The sequence below is a fragment of the Tachyglossus aculeatus genome, chromosome 18 (genome assembly GCF_015852505.1).
Source record: "Tachyglossus aculeatus isolate mTacAcu1 chromosome 18, mTacAcu1.pri, whole genome shotgun sequence".
Taxonomy (NCBI): domain Eukaryota; kingdom Metazoa; phylum Chordata; class Mammalia; order Monotremata; family Tachyglossidae; genus Tachyglossus; species Tachyglossus aculeatus.
In genome coordinates, this window is record NC_052083.1 from 37,465,406 (window position 1) to 37,492,266 (window position 26,861).

The following is a 26,861-nucleotide window of genomic DNA, read 5'->3' on the forward strand; positions in this document are numbered from 1 at the left end:
TTCTGTAAATCATAAGGAGGGACCGCCGAACCCGGCAAACCTCTCTAAACCTCATCCCCGTTACACTAAAGTCGGCGAGCTCAGGGTAGTGCTGGCCAATTTGAAGCCACACGACTTCGACAGAGCAGTCACGCTTTGCCGGCGCCTTGACATTTGACGGTTCGGCAAAGTCTGCGATGGTTCAATTCTGCTTTAAGAGCTTAGAACACGAGCGGTGTTGCTTTTGGCCACATTGGGAAGAAACGCTGACTCTACCCGACTCCGGACTCGCAAGGCACCTCGGGTCACCGAATGCCTGGGAAGCAGTCGCCGCCTCAAAGTCAAGTCTGCAGCTAAACTGTTTGCTTTGTTTCACAGTATTTGTTAAGCACTTACTACGCACCGAGCACTTTTCTAAGCGCTGGGGTAGATCTGAGTTTACGAGGCTGGACACGGTCCATATCCCTCACGGGGCTTACAGTCTAAGCGGATGCCTCTCTACCACCTCTTTACCACCTTAGTATTTGCTTCTTAGGGGGTGCCCTAGTAACGGGAGTCGTCTGTCAAAATACGATCACTGCGTCTGAAAAGCATCCCCGTGGTTTGCTGGGGGTAGCTTTTTTGTTCCAAGTGAGCGACCTGGCTCACTCTCTAATTGTAATCAGAATTGTGAAATTTGTTAAGCGCTTACTACATGCCAGGCACTGTTCTAAGCGCTGCGGTGGAGATGAGCAAATCGGTTTGGACGCGGTCCCTGTCCCGCAAGGGGCTCCAAATAATAATAATAATGGCATTTATTAAGCGCTTACTACGTGCAAAGCACCGTTCTAAGCGCTGGGGAGTTTATAAGGTGATCAGGTTGTCCCATGTGGGGTTCACAGTCTTAATCCCCATTTCACAGATGAGGGAACTGAGGCACGGAGAAGTGACGTGACTTGCCCAAAGGCACACAGCTGATAAGCGGCAGAGCCGGGATTTGAACCGATGACCTCTGACTCCAAAGCCCGGGCTCTTTCGACTGAGCCACGCCGCTTCCCCAATCTTAATCCCCATTTTACAGCCGCGGTAACTGTAAAGGGAAGGGAAGGGAAGGGAAGCCCCAGGGAAGTAAAGTGACTTGCCCAAGGTCACATAGCAGATAAGTGGCAGAGCCGGGATTAGAAGCCAGGTCCTTCTGACTTCTTAAATGGCTGGAAAAAGAAATAGACCTGAGAAAGGCCACAGAAGTGATCCCGTTTGGTCCCTCCCTCCCTTTCCTTGGGCTTTCCTTCCCGTTCGGGTCGAGTGTCCGTGTGGGACGAGGGTAGGTGTGGGGCCTCGGGTTACCTTTCCAAGCCAAACCCGGTGTGCTGTCAAGCTGAAGCGGTATGAACTGAGAAATGTTGCTCGCGCCCTTTATGGCTGTCTGAGTCTGGGTTTGGCTTCTGGCCATCCAATGCGACAAACACATGGACAAAATGCTGCACCGTACACTCCTTGAGGGCAGGGATAACGTCCGCTAATCCTACATTCCTCTCCCGAGCCCCCAACAGAGTAGAGAGGAGTACAGAGTACAGTAGAGAAGAAGCGTGGCTCAGTGGAAAGATCCCGGGCTTGGGAGTCAGAAGTCATGGGTTCAAATCCCAGCTCCGCCAACTGTCAGCTCAGTGACTTTGGGCAAGTCACTTCGCTTCTCTGTGCCTCAGTTCCCTCACCTGTAAAATGGGGATGAAGGCTATGAGCCCCACGTGGGACAACCTGATCACCTTGTATCCCCCCCAGTGTTAATAATAATAATAATAATAATAATAATAATGTTGGCATTTGTTAAGCGCTTACTATGCGCAAAGCACTGTTCTAAGCGCTGGGGGGATACAAAGTGATCAGTTTGTCCCATGTGGGGCTCACAGTCTTAATCCCCATTTTACAGATGAGGTAATTGAGGCTTAAGAGAAGTTAAGTGACTTGCCCAAGGTCACACAGCAGACATGTGGCAGAGTTGGGATTCGAACCCATGACCTCTGACTCCAAAGCCCGGGCTCTTTCCACTGAGCCAAGCTGCTTCATGCTCTGAACATAGTAAGCGCTTAACAAATGCCATTATTATTATTAGAATTTCACCAGATACTCTGGATTGAGAAAAGTACCGTTTTCAGACTCGGAGATATCCCGTCGCCTGACCTGAGGAAACTGCCAAATATTCGTCTTCCGGGCCACTGAATAATCATCCGGAGCCACGCGGGGCCCCGGGATTCCTTACCTGGGTTTTTTTTCCCCTTCTGTCCTGGTATCGGCTCCGTGGAGTCGGGTCCCTTTTTCATCAGCATGGACAGGGTGGCGTCGTGAGCTCGGAACAGGTCCACCACTTCGTGCAAAGCCACGTCCGTCACCAGGTCGCAGCTGACCACCAACACGTCAGTCTGCAAAACACGGGGCAGGAAGGGAGAGGGTGGAAACGAATCCATCTCGGAGACGCACGCGACCTCCCACGTGTCTGCACTTGGGGGGAGCCTGGACACAAGTAATCGATGAGCGCTTACTGCGTGAGGAGCACTGTACTAAGCGCTTGGGAGAGGAAACTAGAACCCGTTGTCTGCCCACCAGGAGCTTACGGTATAGAGGAGTACAATTTTAAAAGCAGAACACAGGGCAACATCAAAACCAGGACGGTACTTGCTGAGCACCTAGAAAGCACTCTGCTAAACGCTTCGGGGAGGAAGCAGAGTTAGAAGATGGCATCCCTGGCCCAGAAGAGGTTATAATCGAGTGGCCCAGTGGTTCTTCTCTGCTTTGTGCCTCACTGCCCACCGCACACCCAACCTCGCCGGGCTGCTGCCCCCCCTTTAGACTGTGAGCTCACTGCTGGGTAGGGACTGTCTCTATATGTTGCCAACTTGTACTTCCCAAGCGCTTAGTACAGTGCTCTGCACAGAGTAAGCGCTCAATAAATACGATTGATTGATTGATTGATCCTGGGCCCCTGTTTTCTGGAAAAATTTCCAGAGAGAAGCGATGGCTTGGGTTGGGGCAGCACGGTCTGGCGGAAAGAGCGTGGAACCGCCTGTCGGGAGATCTGAGTTCTAGTCCCACTTTTTTTTTAATAGTATTTATTAAGTGCTTACTATGTGCAAAGCACTGTTCTAAGCGCGGGGGAGGTTACAAAGTGAACAGGTTGTCCCACGTGGGGTTCACAGTGTTAATCCCCATTTTACAGATGAGGTAACTGAGGCCCAGAGAAGTTAAGTGATTTGCCCAAAGTCACCCAGCTGACAAGTGGCGGAGCCGGTATTTGAACCCATAACCTCTGACTCCAAAGCCTGGGCTCTTTCCACTGAGCCACGCTACTTCCATCACTTCTGCCACTGGCTTGCTGGGTGACCTCATGGGTGGAAAGCAGGGGGTAATATCTGCCTCTCCCTACTCTCACAGGGTCGTCCTGGAAATTCATTCATTCATTCATTCAATCGCATTTACTGAGCGCTTACTGTGTGCAGAGCACTGAACTAAGTGCTTGGGAAGTACAAGTTGGCAACGTATAGAGACGGTCCCTACCCAACAGTGGGCTCACAGTCTAGAAGAGATAAAACAAGCTGCGTGACGGATCGGGCCAGTGCCTCGGAAAAATGAAAGCGTTACACAGATCTGAGGAACTCGGGCTGCTTCAAACCCCTCCGAGTTCGGAAGAGGTCACCACAGAAACAGCCTGAGGGCAACGGATATTACGACCACCACCCCCGCCACCAGGACAGAGGCAGGACCGGTCGGGAGAAAGACAGAGCACGTGCAATTGTGCCGTCCGCGGAAGTGGGCAGGAGCACGGGTGTCGTGGGGCTGCTCAGAAATTCAGAGTAATAATAATAATAATTTTAAAAAACCCTCTGGAAATGCTTACAACCCCTGCACTCTGGGCTTTGAATGTCCCCTATATTTTCACAGCAGCCTGTTAATATAAATATTAACAGGCTGCAGACTGGACAGTCGCCCAGGGCCACCAACTCGAAGAGCAATTTTGGGATCTTCCTGCTTTTTTCCTCCCTTCCCTGGCAGCAAGGTTCCTGGGAGTTGGGGGTGGGTGGGTCTGGTTTAGGGTTTTTTTAATGGAATTTGTTAGCACTATGTGCCCGACACCGTACTAAGCGCTGGATAAAGTTAATCAGGTTGAACCTAATCCGCATCCCACATGAGGCTCACACCTAATCCCCATTTTATAAATGGGGTAACTGAGGCACAGAGGCCGTGAAGTGACTTGCCTAAGGTCCCACAGCAGACAAGTGGCAGAGCCACCATTAGAACCCAGGACCTTATGACTCCTAAATCTGGGCTCTATCACTAGGCCATGATGTGCACAGCGTTTTGGGATTGGAAGAACCGATGCTTCCCTGGCTCGCTGTGGGGGATTGGGAATCTCAAGAAGCAGCCCACTATGGTGACCAGTACTCCTGCTCTTTGAACACTCTTCTCCTCCAGGCAGGCTTTGCCCTGAGATCTCAAATCCCGGTTTTCCCAGGTCCGTCCCCCTGCCCAATCCCGGCCTTGATAAACATTGAACGTTGCAAAAAGGGAAAAATTAGACAGCCGTGGTAATACGCGATACACGGTATTAATCAATACTTCCTGAGTGCCCGGCCCCTTGGCCTACGGCTCTTGGTTTGAAAGCCCAAACCGTGCCATTCAGCGTATTTATGTGAGTTCCCATAAAGCGCTCTACTCCAGAGGCCTCTACTGATAAGCGACTTCCTTCCTCGTCGAGCAAAATCAATCATTCTAAGGAATTCCCCAGTCCCACTCTAGATGGTCCATGCTCTCAACGCCTAAAAAGGATTTTGAATTTGGAAAGAGGAAAAAAAAAAAAAGAGGGAAGGGGGAGGGCACCAGAGCCGGTCTTCAGGACACCACGGAACCTCTGGAATATCAAAGGGTTCTCGGGCACGAAGGTGAGTGGCGTAGCTAATGAAGAGAGCGATAGCAAGACGGTCCCTGAGGCCCTGGGTCCCGGCGGGAGATTCACTCTGCCGCGTGACGAATTAGTACTATCATTTCTTGTTCTCCGGCCAATTTCATATCACCCTGTTCTTCATCTAAACAATTTCTGTCAGGGGTCATTGCGAGGGTTAATAGGTCCCAATCCTGACCTCTTCTCCTCCTCTTTTAGAGCTGTTTGTAGGGAATCATGTAATCCTTTTTGGCTGCTACCTCTCAGATCAAAAACAAATGCTCGTATGACCGTCCTCTCTTTAGAGGGGGGGAAAAGGAAAAAAAAAATCCCCGGGCCAGCAGCCCACCGCCCAAGAACGGTCTTATAATAACAAATCAGCAGGCCCCCGGAAAACCTGGGGAGGAAACAGATTGCAGGTTCATGCTTATTATAAACAATAGTGAGAAAAGCAATGGAGAGCTGACGTTTCCAAATGCTTAAACGGCGGCTTCTGAAGCTGTCCGACACCCAGCCCCGGCTCGGAGACGGCCTAATGAAAGAGGATCCGTTTCGGGAGGCCGAAATTTCTTCTGCCTCTTTATCCGAGGGCCTTTGATGAAACGGTGACCTTCCCTGACCGTTTTTTTCCGAGGGAGAGGAACTGGATATTTCCATGTGAATAAGTTCCCTCCGAGCGAGCCGAGTGACCGAAAGGCAGCGGCATCGAGAGCAGGGGACCAAAGCGGCCCCGTACGATCCAACCGCGGCACCGTCCAAGGGCTTCCCCGGGGACTCTCGTCGGTCACCGTACTGGACGCCCCCGACCCGACCCAAGGAACCGGGGGCCGGCGGCTGCCTCGGGTCCGGCCCCTCGCTTTCGGATGGGCTTCTTTGCTGGGCCCAACGCGAGACCCCCGAGGGCACAGAACCACCAAATGTCTGGTAGCCATCTGTTCTCCTCATTTACTCTCCCGATATGTAAATAAACGTCCGCGGGCGCGGGGAACGGGTCGAACACAGTGGCTCTGTGCAGCCCGCGTTTCCACCTCTCCTCCCGACGAGCGGAGCCGTGGCCTCAGGAGCACGCTGAGAAGACCCCGTGAAAGGCTCTTTTGGGACTCAACAGCCTCTCCTTTGAAACACCACCTCCCCCCATAAATAAAGCCCTCCCTGTCGGATGGACGCTCTTTTTCCCCTCGATCTGGATCTTCTGAGAGAACGACCTAATGGCTGCATGAGAAAATAAACCGCCCTAGCACCCTGGTAGCGATGCGTGTTTTTCTTTACTCTCCTAGGACTGGTATAGCGTGAAGAAGAGAGATGGCCACGGCTTTTATTTTTATTGCAAAAGTGTGCGGAACTTTATAGGTGCAACCTTCCCGGTGTCTGTCTGCCCTTAAGATGGCAGAAACCCATACACGAGGCGAGAAGGTGTTTATTGCGTTCATGGACTTTGCCGCTTACGAAAAGGCCGATGCCTATTTTTTTTAAAAAAAAGCCGCCTAACTTCACTTAATTTCTCTGTGCCTCAGTTACTTCATCTGTCAAATGGGGATTAAGACTGTGAGTCCCACGTGGGATGGGGCCTGTGTCTGACGATTATCGTCTATCTGCCCTTGCGCTTAGTACAGTAGCTGGCACACAGTAAGCGATTAATACCATTTAAAAAAAAGCTTTGGGAATCACGCAATCAGTCAAACCACCGATCAATAGCACTTACTGACTGCCTTCTGTATGCAGAGCACAGTATTACCATTATTATTATTATGGTATTATTTTAAGCGCTTATTTTTTGTCAAATACCGTCCTAAGCACGGGGGTAGATATATGTTAATCGGATTGGACACATCTCTGTCTCACACGGGGTTTACAGTTTAAGTAGGAGGGAGAACAGGTATTTAATCCTCAGTTTGCAGTTGACCGTACTATACTGACTGTTTGGGATTGGGAGACCACCAGGGAGCTAGCGGCCACCGTCCCGGCCCTCGAGGAGTTTACAATCCAGCGGGCGCTTAAGTTGACATACAGATTGCAAGGAGGAATTAAGCAGATATTTCGCCGGGTGACTTGTTCAGACTCGAATGAGCTCTGTAGGGGAGGACTCAGTGGTTGGGATTGCCAAATTATGCTACACATTTCAACGGCTACACCCCGTGAGACTCCCTCTGCTCCTTCCATTCATTTCTTTAATAAGACGCAGCCTTTCCCGATGACATGCCTTCCAACGGGTAGTGGGGATCTACAGCTCACCGTCTAGATCCTCAGAGAGCCTTCCGCAGGACAAACCGGCCCTCTCGGGAGACACAGCCTGGGCTAGTGGACAGAGCACGACCCTGGGAGTCCAAGGGACCTGGGTTCTAATCCCGCTCCGCCCTTTATCTGCTTGTGACCTCAGGCGAGTCGCTTGCCTGTCTACTTGTTTCGTTTTGTCGTCTGTCTCCCCGCTTCTCCACTGTGAGCCCGTTGTTGGGTAGGGATTGTCTCTATCTGTTGCCGAACTGCACTTTCCAAGCGCTTAGTACAGCGCTCTGCACACAGTAAGCGCTCCATAAATACGAATGAATGAATGAATGAACTTCTCTTGGCCTCGGTTCCCTCATCTGTCAAATAGGAATTACGACTGTGAGCCCCATGTGGGACCGGGACTGCGTCCAACCTGACTAGTTTGTATTTACCCCAGCATTTAGTTCACCGCCCGGCATGTAGTAAGCGCTTAACAGATACCATTTACATTTTTTAAAAAAGCAGCCGCAGGAGCAGCAGAGAGTGGGGGCTGTGACTTTCACTGCGCAGGAATGTGGAAGAATCTGACCCCCACCAAAACTCTGCATCTAAAGGAAGTTAAGTAGCCATCCAAGAAATTACAGATGGAAGGAAGGGCACATTAAAGGCTTTAGTACAGGGCCCTTGCACCGGGTGAAAGCTCAATAAATCTTATGACTACGACGACGACAGGGTAGCAAATCTGCTAACTCGGGTATAAAAAGAAAAAAACAACCCCCACATTGAGCCAAGTGAAGCTGCAGGAAGATATCAGAGCTCAGTAAGCCCAGCTGGCCTCCCAGCTCCCAGCTTTCCCGATCCAATAAAAATGCTCGATCTTGCCAAAATCATAAAAAGAAGAAGAGTGAAAAGAATAAACACCTTGTGGTGCAATTTTTTTTTTAATTGCTATTTCTTTTCATCGCCAAAAGCAAAATTTCATGGCAACCGGAGAGGGGCCAAACGTTAAACTCCCTCCACTGACATGACACGGAAAAAGGGAGCGCATCCCTATAGCTTTTTCCAGAAGCCACCAGATGAAATAGGAAGACTCCCAGAAAAACCAACCGCGCTCGCGTGCATCAACTGGACTGCTCTGTGGGAACAAGGGCACTGGAGCGATCCCCACCCATCACGCAGTGCTTATTGAGCGCTTCCTGAGTGCAGAGCATTGTCCTAAGCGCTTGGGAGAGTCCGCCGTAACAATCAGTGGGCACGTCCCCTGCCCACAACGCGGGATTTACTTTCTGTTCAAAACCCCAAGCAGCAGTTTCTCGCGAAATAACGCCGGCACGGCGCCTCCGATTGCCGGGCTTCGGCCGGCCGAGGTTGGCTCTGTTTACTGGGACGCTGCCACCGAGGCGCGGGGCGTGGGACAGCTTGGGGCGGAAATTAAGGATCGGCACTGCTCTCTCCCGTAGATTTGTCTCTCCGGCTGCTGCCAGGCCCGGGCGCCTTCCAAAACGGGATTCTTAAATGCCAAAGGTGATGCGCTGGGTGACCTGAGACTGTGGACCCACGTGGGACCTGATCATCTTGTATCTGCCCCAGTGCTTAGTACAGTGCTAGGCATATAAGCGCGTAAAAATCTTCAAATGCTGTCGAGTTGTTTCCAACCCACAGCGATTCTATTGGTTCTGAGGATTTTGACACCTATCTATGTGTTTTGTTTTGTTGTCTGTCTTCCCCTTCTAGACTGTGAGCCTGTTGTTGGGTAGGGACCGTCTCTCTCTGTTGCCGACTTGTACTTCCCAAGCAGGATCAAGTTGTCCCACGTGGGGCTCACAGTCTTAATCCCCATTTTACAGATGAGGGAACTGAGGCACAGAGAAGTGAAGTGACTTGCCCAAGGTCACACAGCAGGCGTGTGGCGGAGCCGGGATTTGATAGTCTGATTTGATAGGAGTGGCCAGGGGTAAATAAGGTAAATAAGGAGGCCAGGTGAAAGCCACACCCTGGAAGGGGTGGTCACAGGGGGGAACGGACGACACGTGCCGTCAAAACGGACCGGTCCAAAACTGGCCGACTGAACACAAAGCCGCGGCTGAATAAATAGCCAGATGGATGTTTACCCACCTTTCCGTGCGGAAAAATCCTGTCTGTGGTAAGAAAAAAAGTCCGGGAAACGTCAATGTGTGGGGTTTCTTTTCCCTAATGACCGAAACAAAGAATGGACTGAGAAAGAGGGTTTCTTTCTCCCTTCGGGTTGAAGCTCAGAGGAAGGTCATTTCTTCCACTGTCCAGGACTCCTCCTTTGGATCCCAAGACATTATTTTTTTCAAAGAAAACCCCACCTCGCTCCAAAAGCGAGAGAGACCGTCACGCAGGGTTTGCCCTGAATAATTTCATTCTTTCCTTTTGACAGATGCAAAAGCCTAACCAGATGAAAATACCTCAGCACTGTATTCTAGGAAAATAAATATCCCAGGGCTTTGAAATACACTCTCGGAATCTCCGAACATTTGCTGCCCGTCCTTCCTGGTACTTTGAATTTTCTGGAGGTGTGTTTCCCAGAAAATATGCCTCCACTACCTACCAGTGGCCTTAGGGATCCTCACACCACAGACCAGGGATTCCGCTGTTCCAATGTACAGAAACAAACTTGTTTTTTCCCTTTGATGGCATTTAAGCGCTTACTATGTGCTAGGCACTGTACTAAGCGCTGGGGTAAGTACAAGATCATCAGGTTGGACGTAGTCTGTGTCCCACGGTGTTAATCCCCATTTTACGGATGAGGGAACCGAACCCCAGAGAACTGAAGTGACTTGACCATGGTCGCACAGCAGGAGAGTGGCAGAGCCGGGATTGGAACCCAAGTCCTTCTGATGTCCCAGCCCAAGGTTTTAACCACTAGGCCATGCTGCTTCTCAACTCCGCGTGGCTCAGGGGAAAGAGCCTGGGCTTGGGAGCCAGAAGTCATGGGTTCGAATCCCGGCTCCCCCAATTGTCAGCTGTGTGACTTTGGACAAGTCACTTCACTTCTCTGGGCCTCAGTTCCCTCATCTGTAAAATGGGGATTTAAGACTGTGAGAGCCACATGGGACAACCTGATCACCTTCTATCCGCCCCAGCGCTTAGAACAGTGCTTTGCACATAGTAAGCACTTAACAAAGGCCATCATTATTATTATCACTATTATTATCTCATAATGGCTTTGGTTTTGCCTGCTTCCTGGAAGTTCTCTATTGTTTCTTTAGAGGTGGTTCTCAGTCAGTCGTATTTATTGAGCGCTTACTGTGTGCAGAGCACTGCACGAAGCGCTTGGACTACAATGTAACAATATCACAGACACGTTCCCTGCCCACAACAAGCTTACACTCTCCAGGGATTTCCGATTTCTAACAGATGGCTATGGGGCAGAAAACCTCAAGAAGCTTCCTGGGCCTTTTCGGGATTTGGGGCATTTGATATTTGCTCCATCCTCAACCCCACAGAACTTACTAATTATTATCTTCATAATATTCATAATCCATATTATATATGAACTTATATATTATGAATTCTTTATTCCTATTAATGTTTGTCATCCCCTCCCACCGCCAAACCGTAAGCTCGTTGTGGGTGGGGGATGGATCTACCAACTCCACTGTATTGTACTCTCCCGAGTGCTTAGTACAGTGCTCTGTACGCGGTAAGCGCTCAATACATACTGATTCCATCGTATTTATTGAGCGCTTACTGTGTGCAGAGCACTGTACTAAGCGCTTGGGTAGTACAAGTTGGCAAAATATAGAGACGGTCCCTACCCGACAACGGGCTCACAGTCTAGAAGGGGGAGACAGACAACAAAACAAAACATCGGGACAAGTGTCAAGTCATCACAATAAATAGAAATAAAGCTAGATGATGATGACTGACGATTTGGGGAGTTTCTAAGTTGGATGTGACTTGGGACTTTGGCCACCTGTGGTTTGATTACTAGCCAGTGGAACGGAGGCAGCAGGGCACCAGGGAAAGAGCAAGGGCCTGGGAATCAGGAGACCTGGGATCAATTCCCAGCTCGACCACCGGCCCTACTGTATTAGGCAAGTCTCCTGACCTCTCTGGGCCTCAGTTTCCTCATCTGTAAAAATGGGGACGATAGACCATGCAGGATCTCACAACCTGGCACCTTAGTGCCACCTTAGTACCCCGTCGGGCAGTCAATCGGATTTACTGAGCGCTTACTGTGTGCACAGCACTGTACTAAGCGCTTGGGAGAGGACACTATAACAATACACAGCCCCAGTCCCTGTCTACAAGGAAGTGCTTGAGAGGCCACTAAAAAAAGCCAAACCAAAATCCAAACATTTTCAATGGCATAAAATCAATTCTAGTCATTTTACCGTCTTCGAATTGCTTATCAAGGGAAGTCACCGTAATCTGAACCAAGGCAAGCTTCCACGGTTTGAGGCGACTCATCACACATCTACTTGAGAAAAAATACAAGTCGAGATTTCTTTTCCCCTCCAGCTTCTGTGAGCCACACTGTTATCTCTGTGGGAAAACCAGCTTCCTTCACGGCACCCAGACACACACTGTAGACTATATTTCAGAGGCATCAAACATCGCCAACCGATGGAGACTTTTCTTTGGTTCCTTTTATAACTTAAAGGGGGATGGGGTTTTCGCAAGATCCCTTAAACCCTATATTTGGTGCAAATCCGGGGATAATCCAGAGATATTGAAGCCTAGCCGTATGAATTCTGCTGATGTGGAGAAAAGTAAAAAATAAAAACAAATGATTGTCAATGTCTTGTGTCTGAAAGGCAGATTAAAGCCTAGGGATGACACTGAAAGGAATGCAGACACAATGCTAACAAAGATTTGATATTCTATTTGCCCGTGAGGCTAAAAATGTGAAAAGCAACACAACCACCACGCTGTCTTCAGAGAACCTCTTTTCAATGCTTCTTTAGCGAGTCCTAGCAACGGCAACACCCAGATTGCTCTTCAAAACAACAGTGGAGCCGGGCAAACGTGTGGATTGGGGGTTATTCCTTCCTTTGCTCTCACCTATCGATGCATGGTATTTACTGAGCACTTTCCGTGTGCAGAGCGCTGTACTAAGCGCTTGGGAGCTGCACACTGTAAGCACTCAATAAATACAATTTTGATTGATTGATTAGGAGAGACCAATTCAACAGAGTTGGTAGACACATTTCCCGCCCTCGAGGACCTGACTGTCTAGATGGGGAGATGCGCACTGATAATAATAATAATAATAATGGCATTTATTAAGCGCTTACTATGTGCAAAGCAGTGTTCTATGCACTGGGGAGGTTACAGGGTGATCAGGTTGGGTAAGTTGTTTAACTTCTCTGGGCCTCTCTGACCTCCTCTGTAAAATGGGGATTAAGACTGTGAGTTCCATGTGGGGCACAGATTGTGTCCAACCTGATTAGCCTGTACTTACCCCAGCCCTTAGAACAGTACCTGGCATATTTCATTTCTAATAATAATAATAGTTTTGGTATTTGTTAAGCGCTTACTATGTGCAAAGCACTGTTCTATGCACTGGGGAGGATACAAGGTGATCAGGTTGTCCCACGTGGGGCTCAGTCTTCATCCCCATTTTACAGATGAGGTAATTGAGGCCCAGAGAAGTGAAGTGACTTGCCCAAAGTCACACAGCTGACAATGGGCAGAGTCAGGATTCGAACCCATGACCTCTGACTCCAAAGAATAATGGATAGAGCATGAGCCTGAAGGGTTTTGTAAAGCATGGCTCAGTGGAAAGAGCACAGGCTTTGGAGTCAGAGGTCATGGGTTTAAATCCTGGCTCCGCCGATTGTCAGCTGTGGGACTTTGGGCAAGTCATTTCACTTCTCTGGGCCTCAGTTACCTCATCTGGAAAATGGGGATTAAGACTGTGAGCCCCCCGTGGGACAACCTGATCACCTTGTAACCTCCCCAGCGCTTAGAACAGTGTTTTGCACATAGCAAGCGCTTAATAATACCATTATTATTATTGTTGGATTCTAATCCAGCTCTGCCACTTGTCTGCTGTGTGACCCTGGGCAAGTCACTTCACCGGTTCTCAGTTACCTCATCTGTAAAATGGGGATTAAGACTGTGAGGCCGAGGTGTGTCCAACCTGTTTAGCTCGTATCTACCCCAGCGCTTAGTACAGCGCCCAGCACACAGTAAGCACTTAGCGGATAACTTTAAAAAAAAAGTCAGACATCTTAAAATCCCGCAAAACGCTCCAAGTTCTCTTTGGGATCGCCCTCTGCACGTTCAGAGAGGTTTTGGAAAGCTGAATTCGGTTTTCTCTTCAGGAGCCCCCCCAACACTGTTCAAGTGAAACAGGAGGCTTTTAGCTTTAACTTCCCAGCCATTCCAGAGAGCACACTTACCTCATGTGTTTGGAAAGGAGATTTTTCAGCAGGGGAAACGAAGCGCTAAGCTGCAGCATCCAAAACTACATGGATCGGTGACCCTCGGCGGCAGACAAGACCACCACTGTGACATCATACTTTCCACAACACGGGTCCAAAGGAGGCACCTTATAACCGCCCCAATCTGGGCTTTCCAACTTTGTTTATTGGTTCCTTTTTTTTCCTCACCCTTGGAGGGACATTTTGGGAATTTCATTTGAGCAGTGAAAAACAGGCCGACCCCCCCGAAAGGCAGATTTTCCGGGCAAAGATGGGAGCAGGGAAGGGCATTCCACTTAGTTCTTTGTCAGGATCAACGGCACTGCAGCACTGGCTGAATTTCCACTGTGTGCCAAGCCTGCGACGACCTAATCTGCGTTCTTGAAAACCCTCATGTGAACCAAAAAATATATAAAATCATCAACCGTCGTTTCGGCGGGAAACAAAGGGTTAGGGAGAGGATGATTAAAAAACTATTTAGACAATATGTGGAAGCCAGGAGTTAAGCCCTCTGCATCGCTTTTCTATACCAGAAACACTGTATCAGTTCATCAGCATTTTACAGGGGACTAAATAGTAACTGCTTAAAGTTCATACTTTCCACTAAACACAGGGTAAGAGTACGCTTTTAACACTTAAAATTAGGTCCTTATCCAATGCTAATGAACTGATACCACTCAAAGTAGATGCAGAGCAGATTCCCCCTGAAAGTCACTCCCGGAGGGCGGAGCTATTCTTCCAGAGTCCCTGCCCTCAAGGAATTTACAGATGAACAGGAGAAAAGCACAAGCAAAGAAGAGAAAAGGCCTTCATAAGCATAAAAGTTTTCGCCCACTGCACATCAAATTCTCATTCATTCATTCAATCGTATTTATTGAGCGCTTACTGTGTGCAGAGCACTGTAGTAAGCACTTGGGAAGTACAAGTTGGCAACGTAGAGAGACAGTCCCTACCCAACAGTGGGCTCACAGTCTAGAAGGGGGAGACAGAGAACAAAACAAAACATATTAACAAAATAAAATAGAATAAGTATGTACAAATAAAATAAATAGAGTAATAAATACGTACAAGCATATATACATATATACAGGTGCTGTGGGGAGGGGAAGGAGGGGGAGAGGAAGGAGGGGGCTCAGTCTGGGAAGGTCTCCTGGAAATTCTCCCACTACCATTGGACCCAGATTTCATGACTTTTTTAAAAAATAAAATATGTGTTAAGCGCTCCCCATGTGCCAACACTGTACAAGCACTGGGTAGTGTGGCTCAGTGGAAAGAGCATAGGCTTTGGAGTCAGAGGTCATGGGTTCAAATCCCCACTCCACCACTTGTCAGCTCTGGGCAAGTCACAACTTCTCTGGGCCTCAGTTGCCTCATCTGTAAAATGGGGATTAAGACTGTGAGCCTCCCGTGGGAAAACCCGATCACCTTGTAACCTCCCCGGTGCCTAGAACAGTGCTTTCCACATAGCGTTTAATAAATGCCATTATTATTATACAAGGTAATCAAGTTGGAATCAGTCCCCGTCCCCCATGGTCCTCACAGTCTTCATCCCCATTTTACAGATGGGGTAACAGAGGCACAGAAAAGTAAACTGAGTTGCCCAAGGTCAACCAGAAGACATGGGGCGGAGCTGGGATGAGAATTAGGTCCATCTGATTCCCAGGCCTGTGTGCTTCTCCTAACCAGACTTTCCCCTAAAAATATCATCCCACTTTAAAAAAAAAAAACAAACGTCACTGCCTCAGTGGCAGTGGGAGACCTGAAATCGGCAAACATCCCAAACCACAGCCCCAGGCCCATCATGTAACACTTGTCGGAGAGGGTCATCATGATGGCCTGGCTTCTTTCCTTCCTTTCTGGACTCACAGGGCCCTAAAGTCAGGCCACCCAGAAAGCCTGCTCGCCTGCCCACCACTGGTAGGGATTTCGCTCCCGTGGCTCCTTCCAGAAAATAAAAAATCTTCTTTTTTCTTAGGAGCCGCTTCTACGCTCCAAGCTGAGCAGTTCCACCTGCCCCGACCATCCAGGGAAATTACTGCTGCTTCTGTTATCGATAATAATAATAATAGTATTTAAGTGCTTACTAGCCACGCACGTTATATCCGCCCCAATCTGGGCTTTCCATCTTTGTTTATTGGTTCCTTTTTTTTCCTCACCCTTGGAGGGAGATTTTTGGAATTTCATTTGAGAAATGAAAAACAGGCCGGCCCCCGTGAAAAGCCACACACTGCTCTAAGCGCGGGGGCAGACACCCTATAATCAGGTCAGACATCATCCCTGATCCAAGTGGGGCTCACAGTCTAAGGAGGAAGAACAGGTACTTAATCCCCATTTTACAGATGAGGAAACGGAGGCACAGAGAAATTAGGTCGCTTGCACACAGCAGCCAAGGGGCCGAGCCAGGATTAGAACCCATATCCTCTGACTCCCAAGCCAAATCTCTTTCCACTAGGCCTTGCTGCCTCTCTTCCACTCTTCCCAGTAATAATAATAATATTAATGATGGCATTTGTTAAGTACTTACTATGTGCCAAGCACTGTTCTAAGTGTTGGGATAGATACAAGGCAAACAGTTTGTCCTATGTGGGGCTCACCGTCTTTATCCCCATTTTACAGATGAGGTAACTGAGGCATACAGAAGTTAAGTACCTTCTTTGTTACTTAAAGTAACACCTGGTAACCTCCCCAGCACTTAGAACAGTGATTTGCCCATAGTAAGCGCTTAATAAATGCTATCATTATTATTATTAAGTGACTTGCCCAAAGTCACACATAAGTGGCGGAGGCGGGATTAGAACCCACAACCTGTAACTCCCAAGCCTGGGCTCTTTCCACTAAACCACACATTAAACTGTAAGAGCCTCAAGGGCAGGGATCCCCATCTCCTTTAGAAGCAGCGTGGCTCAGTGGAAAGAGCCCGGGCTTTGGAGTCAGAGGTCAAGGGTTCAAATCCCTGCTCTGCCACTTGTCTGCAGTGTGACCTTGGGCAAATCACTTCACTTCTCTGGGCCTCAGTTCCCTCATCTGTAAAATGGGGATGAAGACTGTGAGCCCCACGTGGGACAACGTGATGACCCTGTATCTCCCTCAGCGCTTAGAACGGAGTTTGGCACACAGTAAGTACTTAACAAATACCAGAATTATTATTATTATCCCTGTTTCTTTCAGGTATTCCCTAGGCACTTATAACACTGCCTGGCACTCACTAGGTGCTCCATTAAGTGCCAGTTAAGTCCATTAATTACCTTCGATACTGAGCCTTTATTTCCAGCAACCCCAAGCACGAAACAAGGGTGAGACTGCCTAACTAAAGGCAAATAAACAAAGAGCAATCCTAGTCCAGGGAAAATAAACAGTCCGGTTGCAATTTCTCAATTTACCTAAGGATTACGTTAAACTCCCTTCCAGCCCTCAGGGCAGCAGCTCTCTGTAATGGCAAATACTGCAGGTGGCCAATCCATAAAATGCCCAGCCATTAGGATTTTCCATCTTCTACCATAACAATAATAATAATAATGATGGCATTTATTAAACGCTTACGATGTGCAAAGCACTGTTCTAAGCGCTGGGGGGATACAAGGGAATCAGGTTGTCCCACGTGGGGCTCTCAGTCTTCATCCCCATTTCACAGATGAGGGAACTGAGGCCCAGAGAAGTGAAGTGACTTGCCCAAAGTCACACAGCTGACAAGTGGCGGAGCCGGGATTTGAACCCCTGACCTCTGACTCCAAAGCCCGGGCTCTTTCCACTGAGCCGCGCTGCTTGGAGAGTATACGACAGAGTTGGCAGACACATTCCCTGCCCGCGACGAGCTTAAAGTCTAGAGGGGGAGACAGTAAGAGAAATCACTAAATTATGGATATGGACTTAAGTGCCGTGGGGCTGAGGGAAGGGTGAATAAAGGGAGCAAATCAGAAAGCAGTGCAAAAAAAGATGAAATGAGGACCTACTCGGGGAAGGCCTCTTAGAGGACATATGCCTTCAACAAGGCCTTGAAGGTAGGGACAGTTGCTGTCCGTCGGATATGAAGAAGGGAGAGTGTTCCAGGCCAGAGGCAGGAGGTGGACTGGAGGCCAGTGGTGAGAGAGATGAGACTGAGGTACAGTAAGTTGGCATTAGACCAACAAAATGTGCGGGCTGGGTTGTAATCAGAGAGCAGTGAGGTGAGATACGAGGGGGCCAGGTAACTGAGTGCTTTAAAGCTGATGGTAAGGAGTTTCTGTTTGAGGCGGAGGTGGATGGGAAACCACTGGAGTTCCCTGAGGAGTGGGGAACCACGGCCTGAACCATTTTGTAGAAAAACGATCCGAGCGGCAGAGTGAAGTATGGACTGGAGTGGGGTGGACAAGAGGGAGGGAGGAGTGAAAGGAGCAAAAGAGTCAAATGGCTCAAAAGGCAAAAAGATGGAGATGGGGACGCAGAATTCAGAATCCAAATGGCAGTCGTTTTACAAATGCTTTTCCCCTCCCCTCCTCCAAACAGAAACAAGTGCACACATAAGTGCACACTCACTCATTCCCCGGACAGAGCAGAGAAGAAAATGATTATCAGCAATAAATCAAATAAATTAATTAAGTTTTGTTCACCACTGTCCCTGTGGAGACAAATACACTGAGTTGGGAGCCCCCCCCAGGGTCTCCTCTCTGGAGGCCTGATCTGATTGTTTTTACATATCCTCTTGAGGCTAAGTGTTTTTCCTTTTCAGAATTTAGCATTGCTTTGCTGTTTCCCATTATTCTTAGTATATGAATGGCTTTATGTGGTTTGACTTAAACCAGGAGCAGGTGGCTTTTCTTGACCACTACTGCCAAGCAAGCAAATATCCACCTCTTTGAGAATGTATTCTGAGGACAAAACCTTCCGTATTTCTCACTGACACGCTTACTTAAACAGTGAGCTCCACGTGGGGCAGGGATTGGGTCTGACCTGATGATCCCATATCTACCCCACGGCTTAGGACGATGCTTGGCACAAAGCAGGCGTTTACCAAGCACCACAATCGTTATTGCATTCTTTACCTACAGTAGCAAAAAACAACAACCCAAAAACTTAACACTAGTGATAGGCTGATGACATGATCATAATAATAATAGTAATTATGATATTTGTTATGCCTTACTGCCTCCTAAGCACTGGGGTAGATAAAAGATAATCAGGTTGGATGCACTCTCCATTCCCCATGGGGCTCACAGTCTTAAACCCCATCTTCCAGATGAGGGAACGGAGGCCCAGAGAAGTGAAGTGACTTGCCCAGGGTCACACAGCTGACAATAATAATAATAACGGCATTTTTATTAAGCGCTTACAATGTGCAAGGCACTGTTCTAAGCACTGGGGAGGTTACAAGGAGATCAGGTTGTCCCACGGGGGGCTCACACTCTTAATCCCCATTTTACAGATGAGGTAACTGAGGCCCCGAGAAGTGAAGTGACTTGCCCAAAGCCACACAGCTGACAATTGGTGGAGCCGGGATTCAAACCCATGACCCCTGACTCTAAAGCCCGTGTTCTTTCCACTGAGCCACGCTGCTTCTCCAAGTGGCCGAGCCGGGATGAGAAGCCAGGTCCTTCTGTTCCCAGGCCCGTGCTCTAGCCACTAGGCCACAATGCCTCTACGGTCAATTTATATTGCCAGTTGCATCTGTGTGTACGGATTTCCTCCAGCTCCCAAGGTCTGTGTACCCTAATTTGTGTATGTCTCCCCCGCTAGACTGAAAGCACCTCGAGGGCAGGGTTCACGCTATTTACTTCCATCGTGTGCTCCCAAATGCTCGGAACAGTGCTCTGCATACCGTGAGGGCTCAATAAGTACTCCTGAACTGACTGGAGAGAAGCATTCGCTTGGAGACAGAGACCACGCAGCCCTTCAAGAGGAGACTCAATTGTTTCTGAAAACAATGCAATGGAGAGAATCCTGGACACCGCGATGCCTTAATCGTCATTTACTTGATTCTAATGTTCCTTGAGAACAATTTCACATGAAAAATGACATTCAAAAAGCCACAGCGTGCCAGATGCCAGAACCTATTTTAATGGGAGGGAGTTTATTCCAGACACTTGGAAGACTGCGGCTATCCCGGAGCCAGTTCTGATGGAGGTTCTTTCAAATTAACACCTGGGGTCTGCTGTCTTGTGGCTCTACACGGAAACCCCCCATTCTCTGCGATCTGGCTTACGCGGTCTGCGACCGCCTCGGTCCTCGTTTCCCCTTGTGACAAAAACGGAATCATTTGGACTTTTTCACAAAAAAGAAGCTGGAAAAAAGGGAAGGTCTTCCTGCCTGTTAGCCGGGACAGAACAACTTGGCGTTATTCCGAAATTCTTGGCAATCAGTCCCACTCTGAGACCCAAAATTAGGTTTCGGCTTGGGAGGGCCGTGATCGGTGTGGGGACAAAACCAAAAAGCAACACAAACCAGATCTGCCTGAAAGGGATGAAGATCAAACGTCCAACTCGCACCCGGCACGCATGGCCTCCGGGCTCAGAAAAACCATCAAAGGTACCAAGGGGCCATCTTGGTCCCTTGAACCCGCTTTTTATTCAAGGGCTGGATCACGAGTCCTCGGCTGTCCTCTCCCAAGCGTTCAGTGTAGTGCACCGCTCACAGTAAGTACTTAATAAGTACCACTAATTGATTTTTATACAGTGGGAATGAAAGTCAGCTGGTGCCTTTTGGGAGGCTTCACTTGAAAAGCTCCAGAAAAATGGACTCGAGGAATCCGGAACTCAAAGGCGGGCGCAAAGAAAAACCTCACTGCAACAGTGTTAACCACAACCACAAACTCTGAAACAAGGTTTTCAACTGTCTGGCAACAGAAATGAAGAAAGACTAATTAAAGCTACAAGGGAAAAAACCATACCTCCCGGACAACTAAATACAGTCATTTCTCTGCCCCACAGGCATAAATATGCAGGCACAGGAAGAAGGATATCTTCCACTTAGAAGTTCTTCATGCAAGTTAAGACTGAGGTCTCAGCTCTTCACCCATCTCAACTGTGCTCACTTTTCATGGAGATAAGAATCAGCGGAGAATCCTCGGCCAAAATCAAAGGCTTCAGCACAAAATGTTAAAGATTTGTATCTTCGATAAAGACACCAAGCACTTAACCATTCTTCTATATTTAGATGGAGTGCATTTCTCCCTAACAAATAAAAGCCAATCGGCTCCTGTCTTCCCCGGGCCCGTCCGGGTGTGCGGATTGTACTTCCCCTCCGTTCAGCACTGATGTGCGCTTCCCACGTGCTTTTGGGAGAGAACGCGATTAGGGAATCGGGGGACGCCTTCCTGACGGCGTGGGCCTGTCTGAGCTTGGCCTGCCCCGTTAATGAAGAGGCTGCCTGGATAATAAATAGTAATAATGATGATGGTATTTGTTAGGGCACTGTACTAAGCGCTGGGGTGGATCCAAGCAAATCAGGTTGGACGCAGTCCCTGCCCCACGTGGGGCTCACGGTCTCAATCCTCATTTTACAGATGAGGTAACTGAGGCACAGAGAAGTGACTTGCCCAAGGTCAGACAACAGACAAGTGGCGGAGCTGGGATTAGAACCCATGACCTTCTGATTCCCAGACCTGTACGCTAGTCACTACGCTGCCGGAATGGGGGAGTACTAGAGCCTGAGTTTTCCCTGATGCCACTTTTGCAAGAACGCCGACCCCCCGGTACAGGAGAACTGGGGGTCCTTCGCCCGTGACATCCTTTGTGCCCGCGGAAGGCGTCCCGGGGGGCACGACGGCAGCTGGGCTTCTTGGGGAGCCCCCAGCTGAGCCCACCAAGAAGCAGAGCAGCTGAGAATACCAACTCCGGCTACAGGAACCACCACGACAAGTATGCACAAGGATGTTCATTCATTCAACTGCATTTATTGAGCACTTACTGTGTGCTAAGCGCTTGGGAGCGTACAATATAACAATGAATAGGCACATTCCCCGTCCACAATGAGCTTACAGGCTAGAAGGGGGGAGACAGACATTAATATTAATACCAGCCATTAATGAGAAGCAGCGTGGCTCAGTGGAAAGAGCCCAGGCTTTGGAGTCAGAGGTCGTGGGTTCAAATCCCGGCTCCGCCGATTGTCAGCTGTGTGACTTTGGGCAAGTCACTTCACTTCTCTGGGCCTCAGTTACCTCATCTGTAAAATGGGGATGACAACTGTGAGCCCCACGTGGGACAACCTGATCACCTTGTAATCTCTCCAGCGCTCAGAACAGTGCTTTGTGCTTAATAAATGCTATCATTATTATTATTATCATTATTATTAATATAAATACATGACAGGTATATCCATAAGTGCTGTGGTGATGGGACGGGGGAATGAACAAAGTGAGCCAGTTGGGGAGAAGCAGAAAAGAGGAAAGGAAGGCTTAGTCAGGGAAGACCTCTTGGAGGAGAGGGGCCTTCAGTAAGGCTCTGGAAGAGAGGAGGGGGACTAAGGCTTTCATCTGTAATTTACTGATTTCTACTAATGTCTGTCTCTCCCTCTAGAGTGTAAGCTCGTTGTGGGCAGGGAATGAGCTTGCTTATTTTTATATTGTATCCTTTCAAGCGCTTAGTACAGTGCTCAGCACGCGGGAAGCGCTCAATAAATACAATCGACTGATACCACCATCGTGGCTGCCTCAGCTGTGGGGTGGGGACGGGGCCGGACTCCGACCCTGGCTCTCAGGTCCGGTGGCCCCGTGTGTGGCTGAGGGGACTTGTGAGTGGCATGTGTCTCTGTGTGGGAGTGAGGGGTGTGAGCCCGTTGTTGGGTAGGGACCGCCTCTAAATGTTACCAACTTGTACTTCCCAAGCACTTAGTACAGTGCTCTGCACTCGGTAAGCGCTCAATAAATACGATCAAATGAATGACTGAATGGTGTGTGTTCCCTATTTCCTTGGTTCCATCTCCCGACCCCAAAAGGCGCGGGGGCAATTTAGCAAATGACATCTATAAATAACAGTACCGCACACATCAGATTGGCCGTGTTACTAAACTTTCTCCCGGACGGGGATTTTTGCTTGCGTGTTTTGTTCTTTGTTGCGACATGTTGGCTTTTTTATAAGACAAAGAACAATTGAACTTCAAAGCGCACATATTAAATAACTAAAGCTCCTAACATCGAAAATGTGGCTGGCATCACTAATTTTAATAATTGAGACAGTGAGGCGCAGAATGTAAATGGGATCTGGCCAAGGCCAAGAGCACTACCTGAATCAAAGCAGATTGCTGCCTCCGCTCTTTCCCATACAGTAGCAGAGAGGCTACGCTAATAATGATAATAACTGCGGTATTTGTTAAGCGCTTACTATGTGCCAGGCACTGTACTAAGTGCCAGGGTGGGTACAAGTAAGTCGGGTTGGGCGCAGTCCCTGTCTCACATAGGGCTCACAGTCTCAATCCCCATTTTACAGATGAGGTAACGGAGGCACAGGGAAGTGAAATGAGTTGCCCAAGGTCCCACAGCAGACAAGCGGTGGAGCCAGGATTAGAACCCATGACCAGCCCACACTTAAAACTTGCAAGAGAAAAGAGCCCTCTCCATTTGGTAAAATGACGGCATCTTCCTATGAATAGTCCACCTGACCATGCCATTGTCTCCAATTACTTAAATATTGCACAAAATTTCCTGCTGCCTCAGAGGAATGATTCTAGGGGACAGTCTCATCAACTCAGGGAGCTAACTGCGTTCTAGCAAACGGTCGAAGTCGGCGACAGGACAGCCCCGGACGCTTCTGCTTCAGGTTAAGATCCCCGATTCTTCCCTCCCGCGGTGACTACGGATACTGAAAGATTTTCGGGAAACGAGTTACGACTGGGTTAAAATGAATCCGAAGAATGGAGCATGAAATTGTTAGGTCAGCCCGCGCTGGCTTACGGCACCCTGACTCTAGATATCGTTCTCTAGCTTAGAAAGAGAGGAAATTAGGAGATAAACTTCAAAAGGGGCCGGCGTGAAATCGACCCACTTCTCTAGGACGGTCGCTTCTGGGGAAATAAGCCACGGGCACCTCTGGAAGCTTCCCTGGAGGACAGTCTTCTAATTATTTCCCGCTTACCAGCAAAACAACTGAGCGGAGAATCTAGGAAACTTTCTGGCGGTCCCCAGGAATCCCCAATCCAAAACGGCAGCTCCCCCTCCTCCCCAGTGGATCACGGGAGGCTTCGTGGAAGGACCGGAAAGTGGATCGGAAAACCGCGGCCCGTTCTGCAAATAGCATCTGGGGTGGCCCAAACGATAGACGCTTCCTGGGTAAAGCCGCTGCTGGGCTTCAGGTCTTGCCAAAGAAACCTCTCCGAAAATACCAATGATAATAATTGTGGTGTCTGTTAAGCGCTTACAATGTGCCAAGCACTGTACTAAGAGCCGGGATAGATACAAGATCATCGGGTGGCACACGGGGATCACGGCCTAGGTCGGAGGGAGGACAGGTATGGAACCCCCATTGTGAAGATGAGGGAACTGAGGCACCAAGATGCTGAGTGACTTGCCCAAAGCCAAACGGCAGGAAAGTGGTGGATCTGGGATTAGAACCCAGGTCCCGGCTCCAGACCCAGGCCCTATCCACTAGGCCACGCTGATTCTAGAAACAAATCCTGGAGATCAAGAGCATCTCTCTTAAAATTGCTGATGAGCCACAGTTTTTCTGAAGAAAATGCTCACGGGCAGGTTTGTGCCCAGAGTCAGTCAGTCAATTCATTCATTCAATCGTATTTATTGAGCGCTTACTGCGTGCAGAGCACTGTACTATGCGCTTGGGAAGTACAAGGTGGTAACATACAGAGACGGTCCCTGCCCAACAACGGGCTCGCAGTCTAGAAGTCAACTGTATTTACTGAGCGTTTCCCAAGTGCAGAACATTGTACTAAGCACTTGGGAAAGTACGATATAACAATACCACGGACACATTCCCTGCGCTCAATGAGATTACAGTCTAGAGGGGGAGATGGACACTAATATAAAATAAATAAATGACAGATATGTGTCTAAGTGTTGTGGGGCTGGGAAGCGGGGGTGAATAAAGGGAGCAAGTCGGGGTTGACGCAGAAGGGAGTGAAAGAAAGGGAATTCTTAGTCAAGGAAGGCCTCTGGGAAGGGATGTGTCTTCAATAAGGCTTTGGGGGGGTGGGGGGAAGTAATTGTATCCAAGCACTCATATCCCACCCCCAACACACCTCCACACGCACACATGTACACTTTCTCCCTCATATACATCACGCCTGCTCACTCCCACCCAGAAACCCTCTCCCTTCCCCTAACCTCCCCGCTCTTCACACAGTGGGTGGTGAGCAGATGGGATTCATTACCAAACAGAGTTGTGCAGCGGAAAATATCAGGAAGGGTTTTGGCTAAATTCACGGATGAGAGATCCATTATGGGTTATTAGAGGGAAAGTTAAGAATGCAGAGGGGAGAAGTAGGGGAGCTTGGATGGTCTGTCCTTAACATTAGGAGAGAGGGGTCAGGGAAACCAACCATCACAAAGTTTTTCCAAACATCCTCTTGCCTCTGAATACTGGGCTGGACCAACCATGAAAAGCGCTCAACGCAATTGACGAATTGATCGGCCACTGGACTGTCCCAGTAGTGGCAATGCTGACGTTCTTATTTCTTACCTCCAAACTCCCAGCTGCCAAACTCTCTAACACACATAAATGGACCCTGTTATTAGGGTATGGATTCTTAGGGCTTTATACAAAAATAAGTTTGGTTTTTTTTTATATAATTAGGGTGAAACTCTCTCACACACACACACACACACACAAAATCAAATCAGATTTTTTAAAAACCCGCTTTCATTGCCTATAGGACTTATAATCCGCTTATTCGGAGAATAGGATGAATTTGTGTGACGGCTTTTCAATATCACCTTTGTCGTCCCCACAACGGAAATGCGTTTTGGAATAAGGCCCCTTGAAGGGTTGATCATTTTTAAATGGGTCACAATCATTTTTTAAGGTGATTTCTTTCACCCTAGTTAGTGAGGCAACTGATTGCTCTGCATACAGCTAAGCGCTCAATAAATACGATTGAATGAATGAACTGAGGTTTTCTGGGGTGGCTGGCATCCAGGCTAACTTAGTGCTTCTCTCGTGTACGTCGTGACCTCTTTATTCTCACTCCAATCTGGGACCCTCCTTTTCCCTCTCAGAACCAAGATATAGATATTGTTACATTGTGGTCTGAAGCTGGAATCGGATTCCCCAAATTAGCCTAAGTAGCCTTGACATTGCTATGAGGGCCGGCAGCTAGCTGTGATGTCAAGCTTTGCTTTAGCCACTGGTATCTTTGGCAAATGTGGGAAAAGAATAATATTCCTGAAGGAACACGTGCCCCACAGATGTTGTCGTAAAAATAAAGCAGAAAAAAATGTTTAAAAAAAAAATCAATAATCACATCCCAAATTGCGTTTCTTTTTTAATCTGAAAAATCCATTACGCCAAGGAAAAGAAGGGAGGAAGGGCCTTTAGTGGAAAGAGCACGGGCTTTGGAGTCAGAGGTCATGGGTTCAAATCCCGGCTCCGCCAACTGTCAGCTGTGTGACTTTGGGCAAGTCACTTCATTTCTCTGAGCCTCAGTTACCTCATCTGTAAAATGGGGATTAAGACTGTGAGCCCCCGGTGGAACAACCTGATCACCTTGTAACCTCCCCAGCGTTTAGAACAGTGCTTTGCACATAGTAAGCACTTAATAAATGCCATCATTATTATTATTATTATTATCTCTGGATCCGACTGTTATGTTTTCTGCTAGGAGTCAGCAGGACCTGAGTTCTCTGCCTCTTGTCTGCTGTATGACCTTGGGCAAGCCACTTTATTTCCCTGTGCCTCAGTCACCTCAACTGTCAAGTGGGGATTAAGACTGTGAGCCCTATATTCATTCATTCATTCAATCGTATTTATTGAGCACTTACCATATGCAGAGCACTGTACTAAGCGCTTGGGAAGTACAAGTTGGCAACATATACAGACGGTCCCTACCCAACTATGTCCAAGCTGATTAGCTTGTACCTCACTCTGTGCTTTGTGCGCTGCTTGGCTCATAATTAGTCAAGTGGGATAACAAAGACCATTAATAGAGAAATGACACCAAAAAAAAAGAAATAAGGAGCTGCTCAATAAATATCATCTATTTATTTCTTGGATTTATACAATGCATTTTCTCCTGAGGATTGTTTCCCCACCAGTGTTAAGGATTCTCTTGAATCCTATGGCAGACCCCGGTCTGCCATATTGCCTCCCTAGCAAATTAGATCGGACTTCATTTAATAATTATGGTACTTGTTAATTTGCTTACTATGTGACAGGCACTGTACTAAGCGCTGGGGTAGATACAAGCTAATCACTTTGGACACAGTCTCTTGTCCCATGTGGGGCTCACAGTCT

The 26,861-nt window shown here is 48.4% G+C and overlaps 1 protein-coding gene across 2 annotated transcripts in view; it reads right to left on the reverse strand.

Annotated features, from left to right (window-relative positions):
- EIF2B3 (eukaryotic translation initiation factor 2B subunit gamma) overlaps positions 1 to 26,861 on the reverse strand; it is a 179,187-nt gene that overhangs the window by 139,814 nt on the left and 12,512 nt on the right. For both annotated transcript variants that reach the window (XM_038759945.1, XM_038759946.1), the window contains exon 4: positions 2,219 to 2,378. In XM_038759945.1, coding sequence (XP_038615873.1) covers positions 2,219 to 2,378 — 160 coding nt within the window. The remainder of the gene's footprint in view (positions 1 to 2,218; positions 2,379 to 26,861) is intronic.